Genomic DNA, 22362 nt, shown 5'->3' with positions numbered 1-22362 from the left:
ATGGGAGGGCATCGGCTCGCAAAGCAGGGTGGTAGTTTAAGCCTGAGGAAGAGGGAAGGCTCCAGGTGCAGCTTCCCTCTGTTCCCACCCTGCAGGAACGTGGTAGCGCAGGGGGGTGGATTCAGTGTCCCTGTGTGTGTAGCTGCAGGTATTGGGCCAGCAGCTTTGGAGATGAATGGGCTTCACCCTTGAGACCATCTGCAGGGCACGTGCAGGTGGCAGAGGTGGTGGTGGGGCCGTCTAACAGTGATGGCTGGTGTTAGCCTGCTGGGAAGGCTGCAGTGAAGTGCAGTTGATGCTGTGCTGCAAAAGGGGTGAGCAGCCCCTGTGTCAGCCCTGCTGACTGTGACTGAGGGAGTGTCCGTGCAGTAGCTGTCACTCACCACCCTCTCTGTGAGCGGAGTTGTCATCATTGCCATTGTAGCAATGGGATCTCAGGCTCAAAAAGATGAGTGGCTAGACCTGTGAACCAAATACGGATTACTCAGTTCTCTCCAAAAGACCATTTCTCTCTCCTTTTCTGCATTTTAATCATATTAGCAACCTTTAAGCACCAAGAGTCTCATAAACTTTCCAGATTATGGTAATAATAACATCGTACAGTACACTGCACTGGGAATAAAGTTATTTTACCCACTCCAATTTCCTTTTGTTTTAATGTGAAATATATCAAGTGAAAGCGTAGCAGGAAATCTCAGTGCAGAGGCCAAACGCATTGCAAGCCAGCCCTTTCCCAAGGAAGGACCTAAAGCTGCAGGTTCAGAGTCTGATTTTTTTGCCTTGTAAAACATCTGGCACTCAATATTTGGCTGGCCTCGTTTCTCTGGAGGGTTTTGTATTGGGAGCCTTCCCTAAGCTGATCTCTTACCTGGACGTGGAATGGAAGCGATGATGCATCTGCCCCTCAAAATGTTGGGAAAAAGGGTGAGGAACAACCCGTCCCCTCCTCCCCCGTAGAGGTCATCAGAGGTCTTCCTTGGACCTCTGCCTTGGGGTTTGTCAGCCTGAGGAGAGGGACTCTGCCCCAGCAGGACTTAACAGGGCAGGTTGTATCTGTGCAAGAGTTGTTCTTCGTGGAGCACTGCTGGGAATGGCTGAGATTACTGCTCCGTCTCCAGCACCTGGCCTCCTGCTCCAGCCTTTCTTTCCCCTCCTAAGGGGGCCTTCTGTGAAACTGTTTACCCTGACAGGCATGATCCTGCCATCCTGTCGTGCTGGCAGCGTGCAAACAGTCAGCAAGCTGAAATCCTCCAGGAGACCTGGGATGATGTCAAACAATAATGTATTCTTTCTGTTCAAGCACATTAAAAGTGCAATTAATCCTCACAATCTCTCTGCCCATCTGTAATACGGCATGAGGTGACTTTCCCAGCTTCTGTGTGCTGTGGCAGGCTGAGCTTGGAACAGAGACCTTCCTGAGTCTCATCTTGTGATTTAATGCAATCCTATAAGAGCTGGATTGCGTTGTTGCTCAGCCCCCACCGCTTCACTAATGTCAAGTTGTAACCAAAGGCAAAGTTTCTCAGACTCTTATGCCATCTATCTGAGTGCTTTTCTTTCCAAGACAACCCCAGGCTTTCTAAGCTCCCTTTTGAGAGATCTGGGTTTGTGTGGCGTTTAAGACATGAAAAAATGGTTGTTGTTCTGTTGGGAACCTGGTGCTGTAATAGCAAGAGAGATGTTACAGCTTAAGCAGTGGGGGATTCACTTAAAGTGATGCTCCTTTCCAATGAATATAGCTGAAAGATTTAGTGATGGTAACACAAACAAGTTAAGACACCTATGAACAAAGCTGGATGTGCGCACCCTTGCTTGTAAGCTTCATTACAGTTCAGAGAGAACTTTGGAGAAGGGGATAAAATTATTGAAGGACACAGGGTTTATCCCTAGAGTTGTCATTTTGCTGTAGACTAGTGCCATAGAATGCTTTGTAGTGCCAAAAAAGGATTAGTTGAAATGTTTCTATCAAACTCAGAGAGACACCAGCAAATTACCACAAGGTATTTTGGCACCAGAATAGTTGCACAGACCCCCTCTAATCTTGTATTACTGTACCTAATGATTTTGCTGTGGAAATTCCCCATGTGGAACTGCCTTCAGGCAAGTGGCAGGAAAGAGTTACACGGGCCAGGTGACATGGAAGTGGGGTGGCCAAAGGGAAAAGAGTGGAAGTTGAAAGAGTTGCATGTATACCATGTGGAATACAGCAGTGCAACCTAAGGAAACATTTAACTGGGAACTAGAGCTGCAGATAAATATTCTGATTCTCCATGGGGTTGCTGGATGTGAGTTTTTGCAGCAAGGTCATTTTTGCAAAGGCAGAATAGAGCCACCAGCTGGCAAATGCAGCCTAGAGAGTGTGAAGAGGGGTTACCAGAGCTTTGCTGCTGCAGAGTGCCAGGACCCCACTGAAATACAGGCAGCACAGGTCAGGGATGGGGGGGGATATGGTACAGGATGGGAAGGGACAGGGTCTCTCTTTTAATCGTAGGGCAGGGATTCTTCAGCATCACAGCCTGGGGCTCGGCACTTTAGGTGATGCTCTGCAGTGCACATGTGGTTAAAGGTGTGATGGCAGGTCTGCAGAGGAGCGATCTGAGGGCTGAAACAGCACCAGAGACTGTCATTTGGATTAAGATATACTGGCAAAGGTTATATAGGCTTCTGAATTACTCCTCTGCCACTGTTCGCTTGACAAGCATCCATGATGTCTTTTCCTGGTAAGTCACTATTTTACTTAGTGTATTTACATATCTGTACGCATATCCATACATGTATGTATATACAAACACACAGATGTATATAAGCACATCTATAGGTTTCTGCTTTTTCCTGGATTCAACAAGACTCTTCTGCCATCCAGGCAGGGGAAGGTCACTCATCTGCTCAGTCATATCAGTGAAGGTTTGACAGTTGGTTTCAGCGTTCCGTGGTGCTCGAGCCATGGCCGGCACATTCCTGGGAGCCCTGCAGAGGGGGAAGATAGGAGAGGCTGAGGGATTCATCTGGGTTTGTGACATCATATTATTCAAATACACATGTTGCTCCTATTAGTCAATGGTTTGGATAGTAATAATGTTTTCAACAAAGTGCCACCATGCTGGAAAGGCAGAAGAGATGGAAAAAGAAGAGGTAGCTTGCTGTATGTGCAGTGCTGCTGCCTGGGTGCTGAGCGGCTGTGGCAAGGCTGTGGAGCTCTGGCGGCACCACTAGCCCCATGTCCACCCATGTGTCACTGCTGCATGGTCAGTGCGTTGTGGTGACACCAGTTTATAAAGACTGACCTCAAAGGCAGATCCTCTCCAGTGCCGGAGCTCAGCTTGCCCTAGGTCTGTGCTGCTGGTGGGTTAAACCAGCGTGAATCTGAGCACTTCCCTTGCCCAGGTGATTAGATATAGAACATTTTGGTTATGCCAAATGAATGGAAAAAAAAAAAAAAAAGTGGTCTTTGAAGCTCAACTAACCTTGAGGAAAAAGTGGATGCTCAGTTCAGCTTTAACAGGTTGTGCAAAATCCACGCTTGTTTCAGAAGGCTCGCCAAGGCTCATTGCTTTGACTTCCTTGATCATCTCTTCAGTGGTTTGTTTGTTTGTGTTGTATTTCACTAATGGGAGCTCGGGCTGTGACTCCAGTCACCTGGAAGCATTGTAGTAAGGTGGGGAAGTATCCTGGGGGACTGTCACTGAGGCACTAATTCTTAGACACATTTGTGGGTTTCTCTTCCTTGAAGTGCAGCTGAAGTTTTTCCACTCAAACAAGCACAGGTGTCCTCTTGGGCTGTGCAGGTACCTTGAGTACATCTCAGCTGCTTCAGTGACCACACAAACACTTTTGGAGTAGGGAGCAGAGGGCTCTGCACAGAACTCCAGAGCTGAGGCTTTTTTCTTTATAAAAACCTGTTCTCCGAGAGCTTGTCTCTCTCTGCTGCTCATCAGGGCTACAGTGGGACAAAGCTGCTGTTTGGGATCATGACGTTTTTAAACTTTGTTCTGGGAACTTTCTTTCCACGTATTTTTCCACTACACTGTTCTTTTGTTGTCCTGGCCAGACTGGCAGTAACTGGTCTTCACTTGGAGCCTTAACTGGAGAGATCCCTGGAGATTACAAGTCCTGCAGAGGCCGTTTCCTGCGGCTCATGGCTGAGACAGGTTGCTGTGTAATTTGGGAAAGACTTGTTTTTCCTGCAGTGCTTGCTGTGCCTGCTCTAGGGACATGCACGGAAAGCTGTACAGATCTTGAAGGCCCTTTCTGACTCTGCTTGGTAATTATCCCAGCCCCCTGCAAGGTAAATCATAGTAATCAGGCCTGGATTGGATAGGTGTAGAGCACTTGCGATTTGACCAGGTTCTTGCTTTAACCACTTGCCTCTCTGGGAGAGAAGAGAACAGGGAATTTTTGGTACTCAGCCCATGCAGGTGGGTACCCTCAGAAAGCTGCATATTCTGCTTTTCAGTGCCTAGAGCTGCGCATCCTAACAGGACCAAAAGTTTTAAAATAGCAGTTGATACCAGCTGCCTGGGGGATGGGGAAAATTGCTCTATTTTCTACCTCCTGAGACCTTTGTGTCTCATACCCAGCACTGTCCAGCCCTTCCCTTCTGCGGCTGAAGAGGTGGCTCTTCCACCCTGCTGTGGGAGCACCACCCTGGGCAGTGACCGTAAGGGGCTGTGCTGCTTGTTTCCCTCTTTACCTCTTCTTTCCTCTCTGCAGCTCCTGCTCAGGCCCAAATCATCCATGCTGGGCAGGCGTGTGTGGTGAAGGAGGACAACATCAGTGAACGCGTTTACACAATTCGGGAGGGGGACACGCTGGTCCTGCAGTGTCTGGTCACAGGACACCCCCGGCCACAGGTGAGCTTTTGGTTTTGCCTGTCATCCATGCTCCCCATGGTAGTCTTTGTAGTCTCGATGTAGAGGAGAATTGTAGGCAGCAGGGTGCCCAGCTTTCTCCTACATGCTGGAGTCAGGTAGGGGTGCCCATAGTGCAAGTGCTAGCTTGGTAAGCTGTGAAGCATCTATCCTTGCTTTCATGGAAAGCAGTCCACAAATCTTTGCAGGAGCCTACACAGACCTTCTAGTGGTCTTCGGTATGTGAAGTCCCCCAAAAAACTGAAAGCCCAAACTGAATCCATTACACAAATCACCCTCAAATCTTTAACCCTCTTACTACAAAGCAGGAACAGCCTGAACAGGCTAGAGGATGCTTCCTGCATGTGCTGGCCATAGGAGTTGGTCCTTCATGGTCCATCAGTCTCTCAGCTTCTCTGAATGTACAGCCAAGAGGAACCTGCTTGGGGAAGTTTGGGAGGTTGGTTGTAGGTCACTTCGCTGAGCCCCATGCAGAGCCCTTGCCACCCACCAGCGGCAGGTTCAGACTTGCAGTGGGGGATATATCCATGCTGTGGTCAAAGACACAGTTCAGTGGAGAGGTATGGAGCTGAGCTTGTCTAACTGCTCTAGTCCTTCCCCAGGGTCCCTAGAGGACTGCACAGCCTCAAGCCCCCTGCAGCCACCTCCCCCACCCTTCAGATACTCAAGCAGGCTGGCTCAGAGTGGGGGCAATGTGTCTGGAGATACTGGACCACAGCATGGGTCTGCCCGCTCTGGGACAGAGCGTGGTACGGGTGGCAGCTGGTGCATACAGCACAGCTAGGTGTGCCAGAATACACTCAAGGGAGCCAAGTATGATATTTGTGCCTTCTTGCCCCCCTTCCCCGGTCCTAGTGAAAGCTATTTGTGCTGAGAAGCCATGCATGTGCATACACCTATCAGTGCCTCCGTAGACTTGCTTGTGAGTAGCTACTTGGCCAAGAGGCTGTAACATACAACAAAGGAGAGGGAGACTCAGCCAGCAGGATTTGAAATGGTTTATCCATCAAAGCATATCCTGGAAACAATGAAAATGAAGCTATCTGAGCCAAGCCAGCAAAAATGACCAGCCTAGGCTTGTGACAGTGATGGGCAGATGATAGCTGTGCATGTCAGAAATGAGGAAGATGGTAGGGCTGGCCCTGCCTAAGGATGTTAAATGTGTGGGAAGATGCTGGCAGGTTGCATGGAGTGGAGCCTGAGTAGCCAGAGAGATTGCTGGAGCAGAGTCTGATGCAGACAGCATGCCTGGTGGGCAACGTTGTGGCTTGTCATTGCCTGGATATGCACAAGGGGACACCAGAGCATGGAACCGGACATGACTGGAGATGCTGGAACCCATGCAGATACAATGTGGCATGTGCCCTTTCTCTGCCTTCCCCCCTGATGGATAGATTTCTTCCCTAGCTAAGCTCATATCCTAACGTTTGTTTAATCTTTTTTCCCTTCTATCAGCCAGTCATTAAAGTATGAAAATGTGGCCAAAATACTTAAATGAAACTGAAATTGGAAAGATTAAGGAGCTGGCTGAAGTGTCCTTGCAAACAAAGACTCTGAGAGTCCCAGGGTCCTCAGACAATTTCCTAATAAGCCTGCAAAGGTTAAATAAATCCATGGTCATTAGCTCTGAAAATCTGCTCAGCCTACTGCTCTGGGAGTGGAATGTAGACACCCCTGTTCTTTCCAGAGCATCAGCATCAATCAGGTGATGGCAGTGAACTTGAGGCAAAGTCTGGCACAGTGGTCAAGGTACCTGGTCCATCTTATTTGTGGCCAATGCCAAATGAAAGTTTGTCTTCTTTCTGTTGGCTGATCCTGCTGGACCTCAGTCCCAGAGTCTAGATGGGCACCAGTCAGCACCCTTTAGAAAGGAGGCTGCTGACAGAGGAAACCAATGGGCTGAGAAAAGCCCTCTCTCCGGCGCATTGTCTGGACTGCAGAAAACAAGGGGGAAGCTTGTACTGCCACTGCTAGGGCTGTACCTCATTCCAGATGTAAGAATAACAGTCTTTAGGAGCACTGTCCTTTTGCCACCATTCACCATGAAATACCACGCAGCTCTGTTGCCCCCGCAAGCCAGGATCTTAAGATACGTAACATAAAGACAAAAAATGCAAGATAGCTTGAAATCTAATGGGATTTTTTCTTTCTTTCTCTGTATCTTTAAAATCAAAGTAAAAGCCTGCAAAAGGATGACCTATAAAAATAACATACACAGAGGTTCCCTGAGGGAAAGGGGCAAGAGCCACATAGCAACTGCATTTTCTCACTCTTACTTGGAAAAGCAAACAGCAGAGGTAGCCTCGCTGTCCAGAGAAAGATGAGAGAGTGTTGACTGCAATAAAAGGTTTGTAGCTGTGAGCTGATGTCTGCTGTAGCTTCGTGGCCTGCCAGCCACATGAGGTCCCAGGGCTTAATGGTGAAAGTCCTGTGCCGTGCGGATAGTGGTATAAAACTAACCAAACTGCTGGGTGTACAGGACCAGAGCAGGAGTGGTAAATACATAGCGTGTGTCTGGGTGAACTTAGGAGTTACGCTGGACACTCAGACACGGGGACTGGTGATGGACGAGGATCAGCAGCTGGTCTACTGAGACGTACTGAGATCAGTAGGTGAACTTTGGTAAGTTCTGATGGTGCTGTAGGGCTTATTTTTGAGAGTGGCTAGGAAGGATGGGGAGGAGAGGTGAAGGGAGCACTGCTGTCCCTTGGCATCTCTAGTTTGGGTCACTGCTTGTTTGTATTCCTCTTGTTCTTCTCGTGCAGGTGAGATGGACCAAAACTGCTGGCAGCGCGTCGGACAAATTCCAAGAGACGTCAGTGCTTAACGAGACACTTCGGATTGAGAAGATCCAAAGGCTGCAGGGGGGCCGCTATTACTGTAAAGCAGAAAATGGGGTTGGGGTCCCTGCCATCAAGTCCATTCGAGTAGATGTGCAGTGTAAGTCATTTAGCGGCAACCCATTCCTTCCCACAGTTCTACTGCATGTCTCTGCCTTGCTGCGGGGCTGGTAGGGAGCTGCATTGCCCTAGGACCGTGCGCACCTGATCCAGGAGCAAAGGGACTGGAGTAGTGTCCCCAGGGTCCATTTTCCCTGGGAGATTAGATCCATCCAGAAAAAGATAGCTCTGGCTGTCCATGTGAGTCATTCTTATCTAGGTGCTGTGATGTCTGTCACCGCCAGGGATCCCTAGCACTTGTCTGGGATGTAGCACTGTAGATGACTTCCACTTTCTTTGTCTTCATTTTGAAACTGGCAATGTGTGAAGCAAACCAGTGCTTCTTGAAATTGGTAGTGCCTCAGATGCTTGAAGCATTCCTGAAACCAGTGCCTTGCCCCCAGCATTGCTACCTCTGTAGCATGGGGGAAACAGAGCAGAAGACTCTGGGATGCACCTGAGGAAGCTGAGCTGTGAAGGGGTGAACGTGAAGCAATCTGTGAGGACCCCTTGACATCAGTGTCTCAGTGTTTCTCTGGCTGGTTGCACTGCCCATCCTTCTTGTGTCCTGGAGATGTTAGTGGTTCTCCACCTTGGGCCCCAAGTTTTGAAGGCTTCTCATGCTGGCTTAATGATGTTTATTCTTCGGCTGCTGTGGGAAAAAGGGAGGGAAATGAAACATCCCATAACCCCCCTATGGGAGGAATCCAAGATGTAAGGTCTAGGCAACTTTTGAAGAGATTTGCTCTCTTGGGGAAGATGACCATTCTTCTCATTGTCCTCAGCTATCCACTATTCCAGTTTTCTCCAACCCAAGTAACATCAAATCCCTTTCATCATTCATATCTCCTGAGAAGGCCTAGCCAGCAAGAGTTGATGCTAAAAAGATGTAAAGTGGGATAAAGCAACTGGAACCGCCCCTGAACCTGTCACCATCTGTTCCCACACTGCTTCTAGCAAGACAGCCTTCTGTGCTGAGGTGCATGGTGGTTATCTCCGAGGAGCAACCTCAGGCTGCAGAACTCCAGTGCCTGTCTGGAGTCTGGGCAGAGCTGTGCGAACAGCAGCTGCTGCCTGACAGCTTCTTTTTAGCCCTACGGTGATGTGACCCTCACAAAGTGTGCCATAGACTTGAATGTCTTCAGGCTTTGGCAGGTTCATGGTCTGCAGTTGTGGTATATAGCTTGGAGCAGCTCCCATCTCTGTTCCTTCCGTGCCCTGCCCTGCATTGGAGTAGTGCAGTGTGAGCACCATCCTACAGGCTGGGAAAACAGATTGTTTAATGAGCAGCCTCTTTGGATAGGATGAGCATTTCTTCGTGGGCACCACATAGTTTTGTTTCAATGAGTTCTGACACCCGTGTAGATCTGCTTGGCTTCTCTGCCCGTTTCTTCTACATGTGGTGGAGGCATATGGTGACTCTCTGTTGCAAAGGGGACTTGCTTTTCTCAAGCCTCGGTATGACACTTTGCCAAGGCCTGTGTCTCTAGGAACAGGACTGCGGCATGAATCTCTTTCTGCCCGAAGGGTGCTCCCTTTACTTCTGGGGTGCAGGCTGGAGCTAGAGTGATGTAGTGTCCCGTGGTCCCTCGTGCAGCTCTGACCTGTAGAACTATGGGGCTAATAGGGTGGCCAAGGGCTTTCTCATACTAACATCTACTCTGCAGATGGACTTGGTAATGTACCTCTGTTCTGCTCACTTGTTTTTTTGGGAGGAGAGACTATTTTCTGCTAGTATTTGCAGTAGGTACAAGGGAACACATAGGAAAAACCACAGTTTTTGTTGAACACTCACCCAGGCAACCTTCAGCTGAATGAATCAGAATTTGAAAACAAACCCCTTATTTCCCCACATCCCAATTTGTAGTTAAGAGGTAAGTAATCACCCTCATGTGAGCCTTGGTGTCCTTGACAGCTAGTGCTAGTCCTCACTCATACTTTTAGTATTAGACAGCAAGGTTGTGCAGAGAGCAGCATTGGTGCCAAGAGGATATTAAACTGGAAACACTAACGTGTAGCAAGTTATTCCTTTACCCCAGTGGGCATCAAGTGAGGCTTTAAAGTATTGGTTAGATACTGGCAGACAGGCAGCTGTTGTTTCGAGTATTTCCATGTGGGAGAGAGAGAAAGTAAAGAAAAAGAAAGAATGGATGTTTACAAGCTTACATTGTGCATGAAACATCCCATGTGATCATCTCCATGAGCAGCCTTTGGCCAAATTTATCATTTGTGCAGCTCACGGACATCAGTGGCATTACGCGTACATCAAGGACATGCGTATCGTCATAGGTCTTATTTTAGCTTTTCTCAGGAGGGCTAGACTTAAAGCTGACTGCTACAAAAGAAGGCTGAAAGATTCAAGGAAGGAAAGGTTTAGCAACCAAAAGGAAGATGTTGTTTTCTGTGTGGGGAGTAGCTGGGAGCCAGGAGACCTGAATGGTGAGTATCTTTGATCAGTAAGGAAAGTGTATTGCCATGCATCCTGCTGAGAAACAGGAGGCTCAGAAGGATGGTGCTGCAGAGTTGCTCATGTAAAGTGTGAACAAATAAAGGAGGGTTAAGGACAAAGAAGGAGGAAAGAGGAAAGGCTGTGCCTAAGGTCCCCGTCCAAGAGAATTTGGTGTAAAATTCAGTCACTCATGTCTCTACATGGAGACAGCACTGTATGGAGAGGAGCCTTTTTTTCCACCTATGTGTGCTTTTCTTCAGCCTTGGGTTGTTTTTTGTTGGGTTTTTTGGGGGTGGTGGTGGGTGGCTGTGCCTTTTCGTTTTTATGGTAACAGATCTTACTCCTATCTCTGAGCTATGGTGTGGTCAAGCAGGCAGATCTCGGATCCCATTACAATTGCTGCCTACCAAGCATACAGCTCATTAAAATATGCAAATCCACAAGTTGACACTTGTGATTCAGCAGAGAACATACATTATTTGGGAGACATGTTAGCAGAAACTTATCCCAGCTTTCCTCTTTCTTTCTGGGAGTCAGCTCTCCAAACTCACAAATCTCTAAAATAAAATACCGTGAAGATCAGGTGGCATAGGAGAGCAGGAGGTGATGAGCATGTGTCCTTGTCCTCACTGCTAACATGTGCAGAAGACAGTAGTGGCAGCACAAGACAATAGTGGGTGTGTGTGCCTCAGTTTCCTTGCAGGTGAAGATGGGTTATAAGGCTCTTGAAAATGTAGAATTGCTTCAGCTGAGCTCAACAGATGCCTTCTAAGATGTGCTTAAGGGCACAGGGGCAGATCTTTTAGGGGCCCAGTTGGGGATTAGGTTTAACCCCCATCAGTCTCAAAGTGGTTCTGGGAGGAGAAAGATCCAGCCCCTCTGAGGTTTTCCTCATGCTTCCTTGATGTTCAAACATGGACATCTGGTTCAAAAGCTCAAGAAAATGATCCCTTTTTAGCAGGAGGGCAACTCTTGGAGACCAGTGTGCTCTGAGTGGATGGAGAGAGTATGCTCCCTGCGAGGCTATTGCTTGTGCCCTTGCAAGTGAAGTGACTGATGACCATTGATTCAGTCATGACAGCTGTGTCTGGTGCAGGTGTGGTGAAGGAATCGGAAGGACTGTTTTCTGTAAAGGGAGAAAACAAAGGGTCTGATCAGTTTCAGGGGTGGGTGATAGGAATGCAGCGAGTAGAAGTTGCTGAAGGAGAGTCGGTACGAACCTTGAAAAGAAGAAAATACACAGAGGATATGTTAATAGGAAGGAAGAGAAATTGTACATACCTGTCACAGTGTTTTGCATCTCATGTTCCCATGGCACCCCATGAGACTTGCTCCTGTCCAGGAGATGACCTTCCATCTTAGCTCCTTGATCTTGTCCTGACTTTTACTCTCACCCCTTGACTTGAAGGTTTGTCATATTCTTTGTGTGGATGTCTCACAGCCATGGGCTTAGCCCTGCGATTTCAGGAGAGATTTGGGAAGTGGAAAGTGGAAGCAGAAGAAATTGCGATAGAGCAGAGTTTCCTGGGATCCTTCTGACCTCCCCCTCAAGTAGAGGGCAGTGATTTTGGGTGTGGGGTGCCACTGGAGAAGGTGAAGCAGCCCGCTGGTCTGAGGCATGTGGTAGGCAGGTGGCTTGCTTGAGGACTACACGGGGATCTGCAAACCAGAGGGTGCTTTCTATTCTCTGAAGGTTGCGTGGTGAGTGGGAGAGTTTTGGCTTCTCCTGTTTGTTCCCTTTAGATATTGTTTGTGTTACCTGCCCTCAGATCAGCTCTTAATTCAGCAGTTGTCATCAGTCAAATATGTGGGAGCTTCCGCTCTCCTCTGTGTGCCTGGAGCATCCTCTGCTCTGCAGGCTGTACATGCAGACCAAGCTTCACTAACAGCTGCTGCGGCCCTCCCTACCTTCCTTCCAGATCTAGATGAACCTGTTCTCACCGTTCACCAGACCATCAGTGACGTACGTGGCAGCTTCTACCAGGAGAAGACTGTCTTCCTCCGCTGCACTGTCAACTCCAACCCACCAGCTCGCTTCATCTGGAAACGGGGAGCTGAGACACTTTCCCACAGTCAGGACAATGGCGTGGATATCTATGAACCCCTCTACACACAGGTGAAAAAAAGCAAACCTCCCCCAGCTTGTCTTGAGCATCTTGCTGATGCAGCTTATTCTGTAGTAGATGATGTTTCCTTCCTTGCATGGGTTGTGATGCTGAGGAGAGGGTGAGGGTCACTGCAAGGAGCACCGTCTCCAAAAGGGCTGGTAGAGCCTACTTCTGTATGTGTGTTGCCAGGGTACAAGAGGAGCAGAGCAGCAGGATGGAGTGTGACAGCCTAGAAGTACATTCCCCCTTCTGGCACTGTCCCCGAGAGCAGATCACAGCTCCCCTAATGAGGTTACGTGGCTGCTGGATGGCTGAGACTACAATCCAAGCAAACAGTCCCAAGACTGGGTCTCCTCTGTCTCCCATTACTAATGTGGGGTTTTTTTTTTTCTTAAATGAGTGTCCAAGCTGCATATATCGGGAAGTCCTTCTTGTTTATAGAGTTTTTCCAAATGGCAACAAGTAACAGGGAGCTGAACTGTCTGGGCACTCCTGCTTGCCTGTGCTGGACTTGCCCCTGGACAACCACATTACCCCTCTGAACACCGCTGTCTTCACACTAATTAGCCTGCCAGGGCAGTGGGAGACCAAAGGGAATTCTTCTTTCGCCAAGGCACTCTGGGCATGTTATCCTAAGCTGAGCTCCAACTCCGAATGTCCTTTGGCTGCTAACCAGCGCCGGCGCTTCCAGCAAGGCAGCATGAGGCAGTGGAGGGAGGGCTGAAAGGGCAGCTCCCCAGGGTGCCTGTTTCATCCCACGCACCTTCCTGCGCTCCCAAAGCTGGGCCCTGAGCACATTCTGGCCGAGTTTGATTTCTGAGTGATGCCCCAGGCAGCTTTTCAGTTAATGTAGTCATGTTCATATTTTATTGAAACACGCCATCTCTGTAGGTCATGGAAATGGGCAGCCAAATGGAAACGTTCGGGGGGATAAGTGGAGAGAAGAGAGATGCTGGTGAGCAGCAGATTTGCAGAAACACTGTAGGTCAGTGCTGCTGTTTGGCCCTGAAAGGAGCTTTGTCTAGTCCAGTGCTATGTGGCATCCGAGTAGGACATCCCTGGCCTTAAAGGAAGCCATCACGGGCTCTTCCAGCTTTCACTAAGCTCAGTGTAATTAACAAGGGACATTGCTTAATGAGAGGATGTCTTAAGACTTGAGATATTTTCTTGAGATAAATAAGGCATCTAGCAGAAATTCACCGTGTTGCAGCATTAATGTGTAAACGATCCAGTGTTCTGCAGCTCCTGTCAGGGAATGTTCCCAACGTGATGGGTCATTCCCAGCGCTTGAGCGAGGGTGTTAGGGCTTCTGTGCTCACACATGTGCGCCCTTACGGACCTCTCCTTAGCACCAGCATAGACCTGGTGGTTTGGGTTGGTAAGTTAATGAAAACACACCTCTGCAACACTGTTTGGATGGGGAAATCTTGCTGGAGCTCAAATGCACTATGTTAAACAAGGCAGACTTCACAGGGGTTTGTAATATTGTCTTAGAGATGAACTGGTATCAGTGTCAGGTTTGGGTAGTCTTTTACATTAAAAAGGAGGTGAAGACTTTACTCTTTAGGCTTTTTAAAAGTTACACTGCATGTTTTTACACATCTACCCAATATTTACTAATCGATAAACAGGATACATATAACCCTGTAAGTAATTAGTTGATGTGCACGTTGTAAATGCTGTCATTTGTGTGGCATAGCAACAAATCCCGGGGGACAGGACTTTCACAGGGTTATTGGTCTCCTAGGTATTTATCTTTCTAATTTACTCAGTTCATATCCTTTTTCTCTGCATATTAGCATGCCTGAGCTCATCGTCCAGTCCCTTGAGGTTGTTCTTAGGAGGATTTGTTGTGCTGACACCTTCTCACGTTTGCAGGCAATTACGGGATGGTTTCTCCAAAAGAGATTTAGACAAACACAAGGAGAACTACAGTGACAAGCTGTCGTGGGAAGACATACGAGTTGCAGGGTGTGCAAACCACAGGACGCATCTCAGAGCTTTCCACATTCCATAAATAAAAATCTAAATCTAAAAGAATGCATCTACTGTTAATTTAACAACTTGATTATGTTTCTATAACAAGCCAGTAACTAATGGAGTGCCAGAAAGTGATTTTGTTTATTTGTTTGTTACCTTGGTATGAGAAAAGGCTGTTAAAGTCTGTGCAGTCACTCATCACTCTAGATTTACACCAGCATAAATGAGGTTAGAATCTAGAGAAGACAGATCAGAAAGTTTTGAATATTTCTATGAATTACCTTTTTTTCCCCTGTGCTGCAAATTTTTACACTGTAACTGTTGAACTTGTCATATTTAGGCCAGCATTAAGGCTTGTATATACTCTGATTTCATTTGATTGAGTGATGTTGAGACCCCAGTGACTTCCCTTGGGTTCCTACCAACATCTCAGTGTGAGATCTCAGGGTCTGTTTTGGAACATTTAAGGTTTTTCAAGTTCCGCAAGATGATTCTGATGGTGGTTGATGAGAAATTATGCCTAGACCTGTTTGACAGTGCTTTCAGCTTATATGTCAGTTGGATGCTGGGTGTTTGGAGAAATCCTGGAGGTGGAGTTACCACAGCAAACATTTTGTGTCTCCTTTATATATAGCTAGGGGGGCTTGGAGTCTGTGCAGTTTGCTGAGGTTTGGATGGAAACTGCTGGTAATCTAATTCAGGACAGGTTACAGACTTGCAATGATGATCTGTGCTTTGTACACCTTGTACATCCTTTTTCCCCACTTTTTTCCCAACTGCCAGGGTGAAACCAAAGTCCTGAAGCTGAAGAACCTGCGGCCCCAAGATTATGCCAGTTACACATGCCAGGTGTCTGTCCGCAACGTCTGCAGCATCCCTGACAAATCCATCACCTTCCAGCTCACAAACACCACAGGTAAGAGGGGGTACAGAGGGTCCCTGCAGCCTTCCAACCCCTCACCTGCTCAACAGCCCTTACCCTCCAGGAGGATAACACAGCATGCTCTCCAGGACCTGCAGCACCTCATGTTCATGTACACGGCTGCTAGGATTACAAATCCTTCGTGTAGAAGTCTTGTGGCCAGGGATGCTCTGATTTCTTGTAGCTCTGCATATAGCTGGTGCTTTAACCAGGCCTGCCGTGAGATCATTAAAACAGAGTACATGTAGGTGTTGAGGCACTATGTAGTTTTTAATCCAGACACTTTTATTTATTTATAATTCTAAGTGACTTTAAAAATAGATTTGATACAGTCTAGAGCGGGGCAGACGCTGCAGCAGTTCTTACAAATAATTCATCCGTGTGTGGCTCTGGCCTGGCTTGCCGGGCTGTGCTCTCAGCACCTCCGAGCTAATGGGCTCTGCTGGTGCTGATGTTTGTGGAAAGCAAACATCTCCGGTGCCTTCCCAACAAATAAATTTTACACTGCTATTCATACTGGCAGTGCTTGGGTGCACCTCCAGTTGTGAGCAGAATCAGTCTGGTGCCTCTTGCTTGACCTGCAGTAACTGACTGATGACTGAGTATCATGTACCAAGTACTTGCAAGAACCCGACTGCAACCCGTCCATTAAAACCAAACCAAACTGGACCCACAAAAAAAACCACCCACAAAGCCCCCACATGTGTTGAATATTTTCAAATAATAAGTAAATGTCAGGAAATCGCTTCCAGCCCTGGGGTACTCCATGATCAGAAAGAAAGGCATTGTAGTTGTTTGAATTATTCACCTCTCTAATGTAACACAATGCAGTTTGCATCCCTTGTGTCATCTTTGTGCAGTGGAAACAGAACTCTTTTGATGTCGCCAACTGTTGATGGGATATTGTTGATACTGTATAAATTACCTTTATTGATCTGACTTGAGCCCAAGGTGCTGAACAATAGTTGCATCATTTCATGTAGAAAGAAGAAAAATAATGAGCTTAAGAAAACGAACTAAGTAGCTAATGTCATAAAAAAATATTCTTGATGTAGTAAGATCTCTGAATGTGTCTGGAGCTGCTCATACAACTGCCTGAATTTCCCTCAGGATGAGACTGTAGTGAATGCTGGGATATTCCCTTTAAAAACTTATCTTGTGCTCGAGATGAAGAAAGGGATCTCATACAGATCTTCTACCTTTGAAAACTTAGAAAATCAAATTTCTCATCATGTGCACTCCCCCCTGCCAGCCCAAGCATTGGGAAACTACCCTTCATTTCAGTTCAGCCCCTTTACTGAGTGAACGGGGGAAATGTATTTTCAGGTTGTAGCCAGATCAAAAGCCGGCGATATGGCTGAATTTATACCAACTTCATCAGTACTTACCTAAGCTCTGAACCGGGGCCATGTAGCACCTACATCTAGTTCTTTTTTTCCTGTTGTTTAGTTGTAGATGCATTTTTATACATAGTTACGATGGAGCCTGACACTACAAGCTCAAAGGCGTCATGGAAAATGCATTCCTAGAAAATTGTATTAAAAGCTGGTGGTGAAAATGAAACTGGCATTGGGGTGTGAGCAGGGGTTGTGTTAAATAACCCAAGTATATTTATCAGGAAGTATATTATCTGGCTTACTTACTCTGTAGGTAGTATTGTGCATAGATGAGAAAATATTTAAAGAAAAATCTTTCATTCTCTCCTGTTTTGCATAGGTCTTTTCTCTCCCTCTTGTGTTTTAGCAGCCTCTGTAGCCTTGGCTGTGCCCGGAATCCTGAGCAGCTTTGCTTGGGATGCCTTTGCCTTTGCAACTGAGGAGGACCCAAAGGGCACCGAGGTGCATGGAAATCAATCTCTTAAATATTTATAGACCCAGATACTACAGACCTTGAGGGCAATTAGTGGGTCAGGTCATGTCAGGCCAAGGGAATCTTCTTTTCCGCCTTAGTTTGCCGTTCCTCAGCTGGCTGACTTTGGCTCCTCTGGCAGCGGCCTTTGAGCAGCCCGCAGTCTCCAGCAAGATGTGCTTCTCCCAAGCTCTGTGTCAGCAGCTTGGCACATGCAGCAGGGGATGGGTTCTTGGTCTACAACCTTGATGGGAAAGAGGTTTCCTCTGCTGCTCCTCTGTCCTGCTGTGGCTCTGGAGCAGGAGGTTGGGTCTGCAGAGCCACAGGACCAGCTCAGCACCGGGCTGCCATCACTTGCTCCAGCAGGGTCAGACCAACGTTTTCCCCTTCCTCAATTTCTGCAAAATTAAGCAGCCCAGCTGGTTAATTCTCCTGCAGTTTTACTGCAGCAAATTGGACTTCAAAGGGAATTGAAAGCGACTCTTTGTTTTTAATGGTCCCCTTGCTGCTCAGCAGACTCCGCCAGCAGGTTTCCTGAGCCAAGAACAAAAGGAATTGCCACAGGTTACAAATAAATGAGATTCATCTCCTGCATAGCAATGTCTGCAGACTGTTAACCTCTGTCTGCTGACAGGAGTGGGAGTGGGAGCCCGTGCAGGCGCCCACGGCCAGGCTCCCTTTTGGGGCAGGTCACGGGGCTCGCTGCCTGGAACTGTGCGGGTGGCAGCTTTGCAGTTGCCCTCCCTCCCTCTTGCATGCACACACAACCTGTGCTGAGGCAGTGCTGGCACCGGCATGTCACTTTTTTCCCGTGTTGCCTTGCCCAGAACTGGGTAAGATGATTGTTGGTCTGATACGTGCACATCGAGCACTGCAAGAGCCCTAAATCTTAACCAGAGCTTGCAGGACCTCTGGTTTGTGCTCCCCAACCCTGACATCATCTCTCTGGCCATAGACTAGTTTCAGCCTTTCTCTGGCTCTGACAGGGATGGATGGAGATTGCCAGGCAAGATGCTGCATTTGTCAGTTTGTCTGTGCCCTGTGAACCTGAGACCAGTTCAATGTCAGAGGGCAGCAACAGCTATTTGGTGTTAGCTACACTCAGCTGACAGCCTGTTAGTGTCAGGAATGTGACCTGCCTGACCATAGTGAGTCAAGCTATTGCATTCTTGGTCTTCCTAGCATCTTGTGAAACCGACTGGAGCTTGGAGAGGATGTACAAATCCTTCCTTTGCTCATTAGTGCACATTAACCCTTGCATACTGTTTCCAAAACTCCAGCAAAGAGACCTGTGAAAGGCTCTTAGTGCAGGCTGTGGCCTCCTGAAAGTCAAGGACTCCAACCACTGGCCTCAAAATGGCCCGTGCAGGTGGCAGAGGAGCCACCTTCTTCCTTAGGCACAGCTGGCCACCCCTGGCACAAACAGCATGCACCGTGGCCAGGGAGAGACGTTTAATTCACTGCACCAGAGCAATATCCTAGCATGGCAGTAGCTGCGCTGCTAAATTATGGTGCTGGTGCGGCGGAGAGAGCAGTCCTCCTTGCCTTGTTTGTATGGGCTGTAATTCAGAGATCCAACACAAATCCAGCACAGCTCATTAACGCAGGGTCCAGGGAGAGAAGAGGCAGAAATAATGATGCTGTTAAATCAGGCTTCATGAATATGGAACAATGTCTTATTTTGCATTATTATGGCTGTTACTTAAAACATACTCCCCGCCTTTGTGCTGGCGACTGCTACTTTCTCGGCTCTGTGTGGATGGAGCCGGTGATGGTGCTGACAGGGGCTTTAAAAGGCTTTTCCTGGGGTGAAACAGACAATATAAAAAGGAAGGTTTTTTGATTAGTTCCTGGAGGGGGGATGTAGTGAGAAGGGTGCAGAAATAAACCAAAACCAGGTACTAGAGTATTCAAAGGAGAGGTTCTCTAGACATTTTGAATTGGTCTCCGTTCAGTTGTGCATGAAAGACAACCCCTGTGACCTGGTCTGTAGCCCTCAGGTCTGTAGAAAAGTGTATTTGACACTTGTGGAGGTTAAGAGTGAGTGCAGAGCTACTCTTCGTGGACTGTTACAGTGCAAACAGGTCCTGGTCCTCTGTGTCAGGCTTTGAGCTGCAAGGGCCAGCTGCCTGGCAAAGGCTTTGCCTCTCAAAGATGTCTAGTTGGGTGTGAGACATGGAGAAGCGTATCATGGGATAGATGAGGTCCATTTTTCATGGTGGAACTCCCCAAAACTCCTTCTTGGGATGACAACTCTGTACAGGAGGAGTGGTTTAATCCTAACTGTCCCTAAACACAAGCAGTTGTTGCGTTCTAGCAGGATCCTCTGAGCCTGTCCTTTCTCCTCCGGCTCTCCACCAGGGTGGAGCTCTAGTGGTCAAGCAGAAGGAGCAGGCTGTGACTGGGCATGCACCTGGTGCTCTTCCCTTGGGACTGAGAGAACCATCCAGAACACTTGACATCCCAGTGAGCTTCCCAGCATGCTTTGAATCAGGTCCTGAGATGCTAGGCTTCATCCACGGCTGCAACTTCCCATGCTTTGTGACAGTGAATCTCCTGTTCTCCTGTCTGGGTTGGTTTTTTTCTTTTCCTTTTTTCTTTCTCAGGGCTCAGTGCATTGTGCTGTTCCTGTCCAAGGCATAAGCAGATTAACTGTGATTGGTACAATAGTGTTGCAGCAAGGGAGATACAGGTGCTCTAGTAGGAGCTACCAGTTGAGAATTTTCTCCAGTGCTGCTTCTGCAGGGCCTGCCTAGAGTCAGGGGAGTTAAGTACGGGGAGAACAGAAGGCGATGTGGTGTCTGCAGAGGAGTGGGCTGGATGCATGCAGGTAGGTAATGCAGAGCTGCAGTGGCTTTCCATTGCCCTTCTGCCTTGCTGCAGTTGTTTGCGTCAGGAGTCAAGAAGCCTCTAGTTTCAGGTTTTCCACTGCCAGATTTTCTCTGGTTGCTGCTTCTGCCTGTGGAAGGGGGGTTCATCAGGCTTTTCTTTTAACCTGAGTCTTAAGCCCTAGAGAACCTGCACTGAACACTGCTAAAATATCACACCTAGCTTGTTTCCCAAGCCCAAGCACTAGTGGTGGAGTGTTTTAGGCATGACCTCTGTTCTGGGGCAGTGTGAGGTCCTGCCTGCAGTGTTTCCTAACCATAACAGAGCAGAGTGCTCAAACTCAGACATGGTAATGCTTTAGGTTCACGGAAACCTTGTATTTGTAATGAACTCACAGATCACTCCAGCTCTCCCTGCTCAAACCAGCTGTCTTCAAGAACAGACCTTAGAAAGTCTGAAGGTGTACACAGGCAAGTTGATGGGTCTTTTTCAAGCTCAGAAGTGTCCCTCTGTACTCTTCCAGCTCCACCTGCTCTGAAGCTGTCTGTCAATGAGACGCTGGTGGTCAACCCCGGTGACAACATCACTATGCAGTGCTCTCTGACAGGCGGTGACCCACAGCCAGAGTTGGTTTGGTCTCATTCTCCTGGCCCAATGCCTCCCAACAGCCTTGTGCAAGGAGGCAACCTCACCATCTGGAGGATCCGTGTAGAGGACTCAGGCTACTACAATTGCACGGCCATCAACAATGTGGGGAACCCAGCAAAGAAGACAGTGAACCTGCTGGTGCGGTGTAAGTTGCTCTTTTTCTTGGAGCATGGGTTTTCAGGGTGGAGGGGCTAGATTTGCATTTCTCCTGGCTGCTGTTGTGCAGCTGAGGGTGAATGTGATACTTAGCAGTGATTAGTATTCTGGAGAAGTGCCTATGCAAGCTTCTGTGCTCCCAGACCAACTGCTGTGCTAGCACCGCTTGCAGCCTCATCCCAGGCTATAGTACTGTCCTGGACTGGAAAATGATCCCAGGCTGCTACCTGTGAGGCCCTGGGGATATTTTGCAGTAATGTAACTGGGGGAGGTCTTCAGATAGATTTTGCATGGAGATGTTGCCTTCCTGAGGAGCAAAGAGTTGTTGTCCTGTCCCATGCAAGACACTTTGCTCCGTCCCTAACCAGTTTTGCACTTGTGTTCATTCCAGCCATGAAGAATGCCACGTTCCAAATCACCCCTGACGTGATCAAAGAGAGTGAGACCATCCAGTTAGGGCAGGACTTGAAGCTCTCATGCCATGTAGATGCTGTCCCCCAGGAGAAGGTTGTCTATTCCTGGTACAAGAACGGGAAACCAGCCAGGTTCTCAGACCGGTTGCTCATCACCCGGAATGACCCTGAGCTTCCACCTGTGACCTGCAGCTTGGAGATTATTGACCTGAGATTCAGTGACTACGGCACTTACCTGTGCGTGGCTACCTTCCAGGGAGCACCCATTCCTGACCTCAGTGTGGAGGTGAACATCTCCTCAGAGACAGGTGAGCCTCTCTGTGGCAGCTGGCGACCACACAGGAGTGGTTGGCATCACTAACTGTCCCCCACCCTCATGCCTGTGACTTTTTTGAGGGACCTCACCTGAGTGTCTTGAATCTCAATGGGGAAGAGACTCACACCCTCAGGCAAGTGTTTGGGTGAGACTGGAGACGAGTGATAGTTACAGCTTCTCTGCCAGATGTGTTATGCACCAAGCAGATTTTCCTTCATGTTTTTTCCCTATGAAAAGTTCAGAGTGCAGTCCAGTCAAAGCTACAGGGACAGGTTTAGAGTGTGTTTTTTCAGAGAAGCCTCCAAATTGTGAAGGAAGAAAGAGGGAGCGGTTATTTCACCAAATTTCAAACATCCCTTTGCTTAGAAAAGAGTAAAAGAGAAAGCAGGCTGCTCTTTTCTCTCTTTGGCATTGTTTATGAGGAATGTTCCTTTTTTCAGAGCTGTGGCCGGGAGATTGGTATCATCTGTCAGAGCAAATCCTGCGAAGAGCTTTAATGTTTACCAGATTGCAACTGCAATCTGTCTTGAGCACTCTCTTGGAGTCAAAGTGTTTTAAATGCCTCCCCTCTTTAAAATCAGGGTCAAAGCTTCACCCCATGGCTTGGTGAGGACAGGACTAATCCATAAGAGTGTTTGTCAGTCACCTTATGGACTGAAATACAGGGTCTCAGGGCTGCCTTTCTGTTTCTGGGGAAGTGCTGTATCCAGCTCTGCTCTTCATTACATCGATGTAGTCTTGCTGCCTTTCCAGGACCTTGAGGGTACAGCACAAAGCAGTATTGCGCTGGTAATCTGGTGAGGACTCCTGGGGGGAGCCAGCTGCCCACAGATTTTGTCCTCAGCCTTCACAGAAAGTTTCTTCTCAGTCCTTGGTTGTGCTGGAT

At 48.0% G+C, this 22362-nt stretch overlaps 1 protein-coding gene across 2 annotated transcripts in view; it reads left to right on the top strand.

Moving 5' to 3' along the window:
* Nucleotides 1–22362, top strand: part of MDGA1 (MAM domain containing glycosylphosphatidylinositol anchor 1) — a 154924-nt gene that overhangs the window by 43213 nt on the left and 89349 nt on the right. For both annotated transcript variants that reach the window (XM_055726118.1, XM_055726117.1), the window contains exons 2-7: nt 4711–4850; nt 7634–7808; nt 12176–12372; nt 15128–15260; nt 20467–20736; nt 21139–21468. In XM_055726118.1, the coding sequence (XP_055582093.1) occupies nt 4711–4850; nt 7634–7808; nt 12176–12372; nt 15128–15260; nt 20467–20736; nt 21139–21468 (1245 nt within the window). The remainder of the gene's footprint in view (nt 1–4710; nt 4851–7633; nt 7809–12175; nt 12373–15127; nt 15261–20466; nt 20737–21138; nt 21469–22362) is intronic.

This window comes from Falco cherrug, chromosome 13 (genome assembly GCF_023634085.1).
Source record: "Falco cherrug isolate bFalChe1 chromosome 13, bFalChe1.pri, whole genome shotgun sequence".
NCBI lineage: Eukaryota > Metazoa > Chordata > Aves > Falconiformes > Falconidae > Falco > Falco cherrug.
The sequence above is the reverse complement of the archived record's forward strand: the minus strand, read 5'-3'. Positions and strand labels throughout refer to the sequence as shown.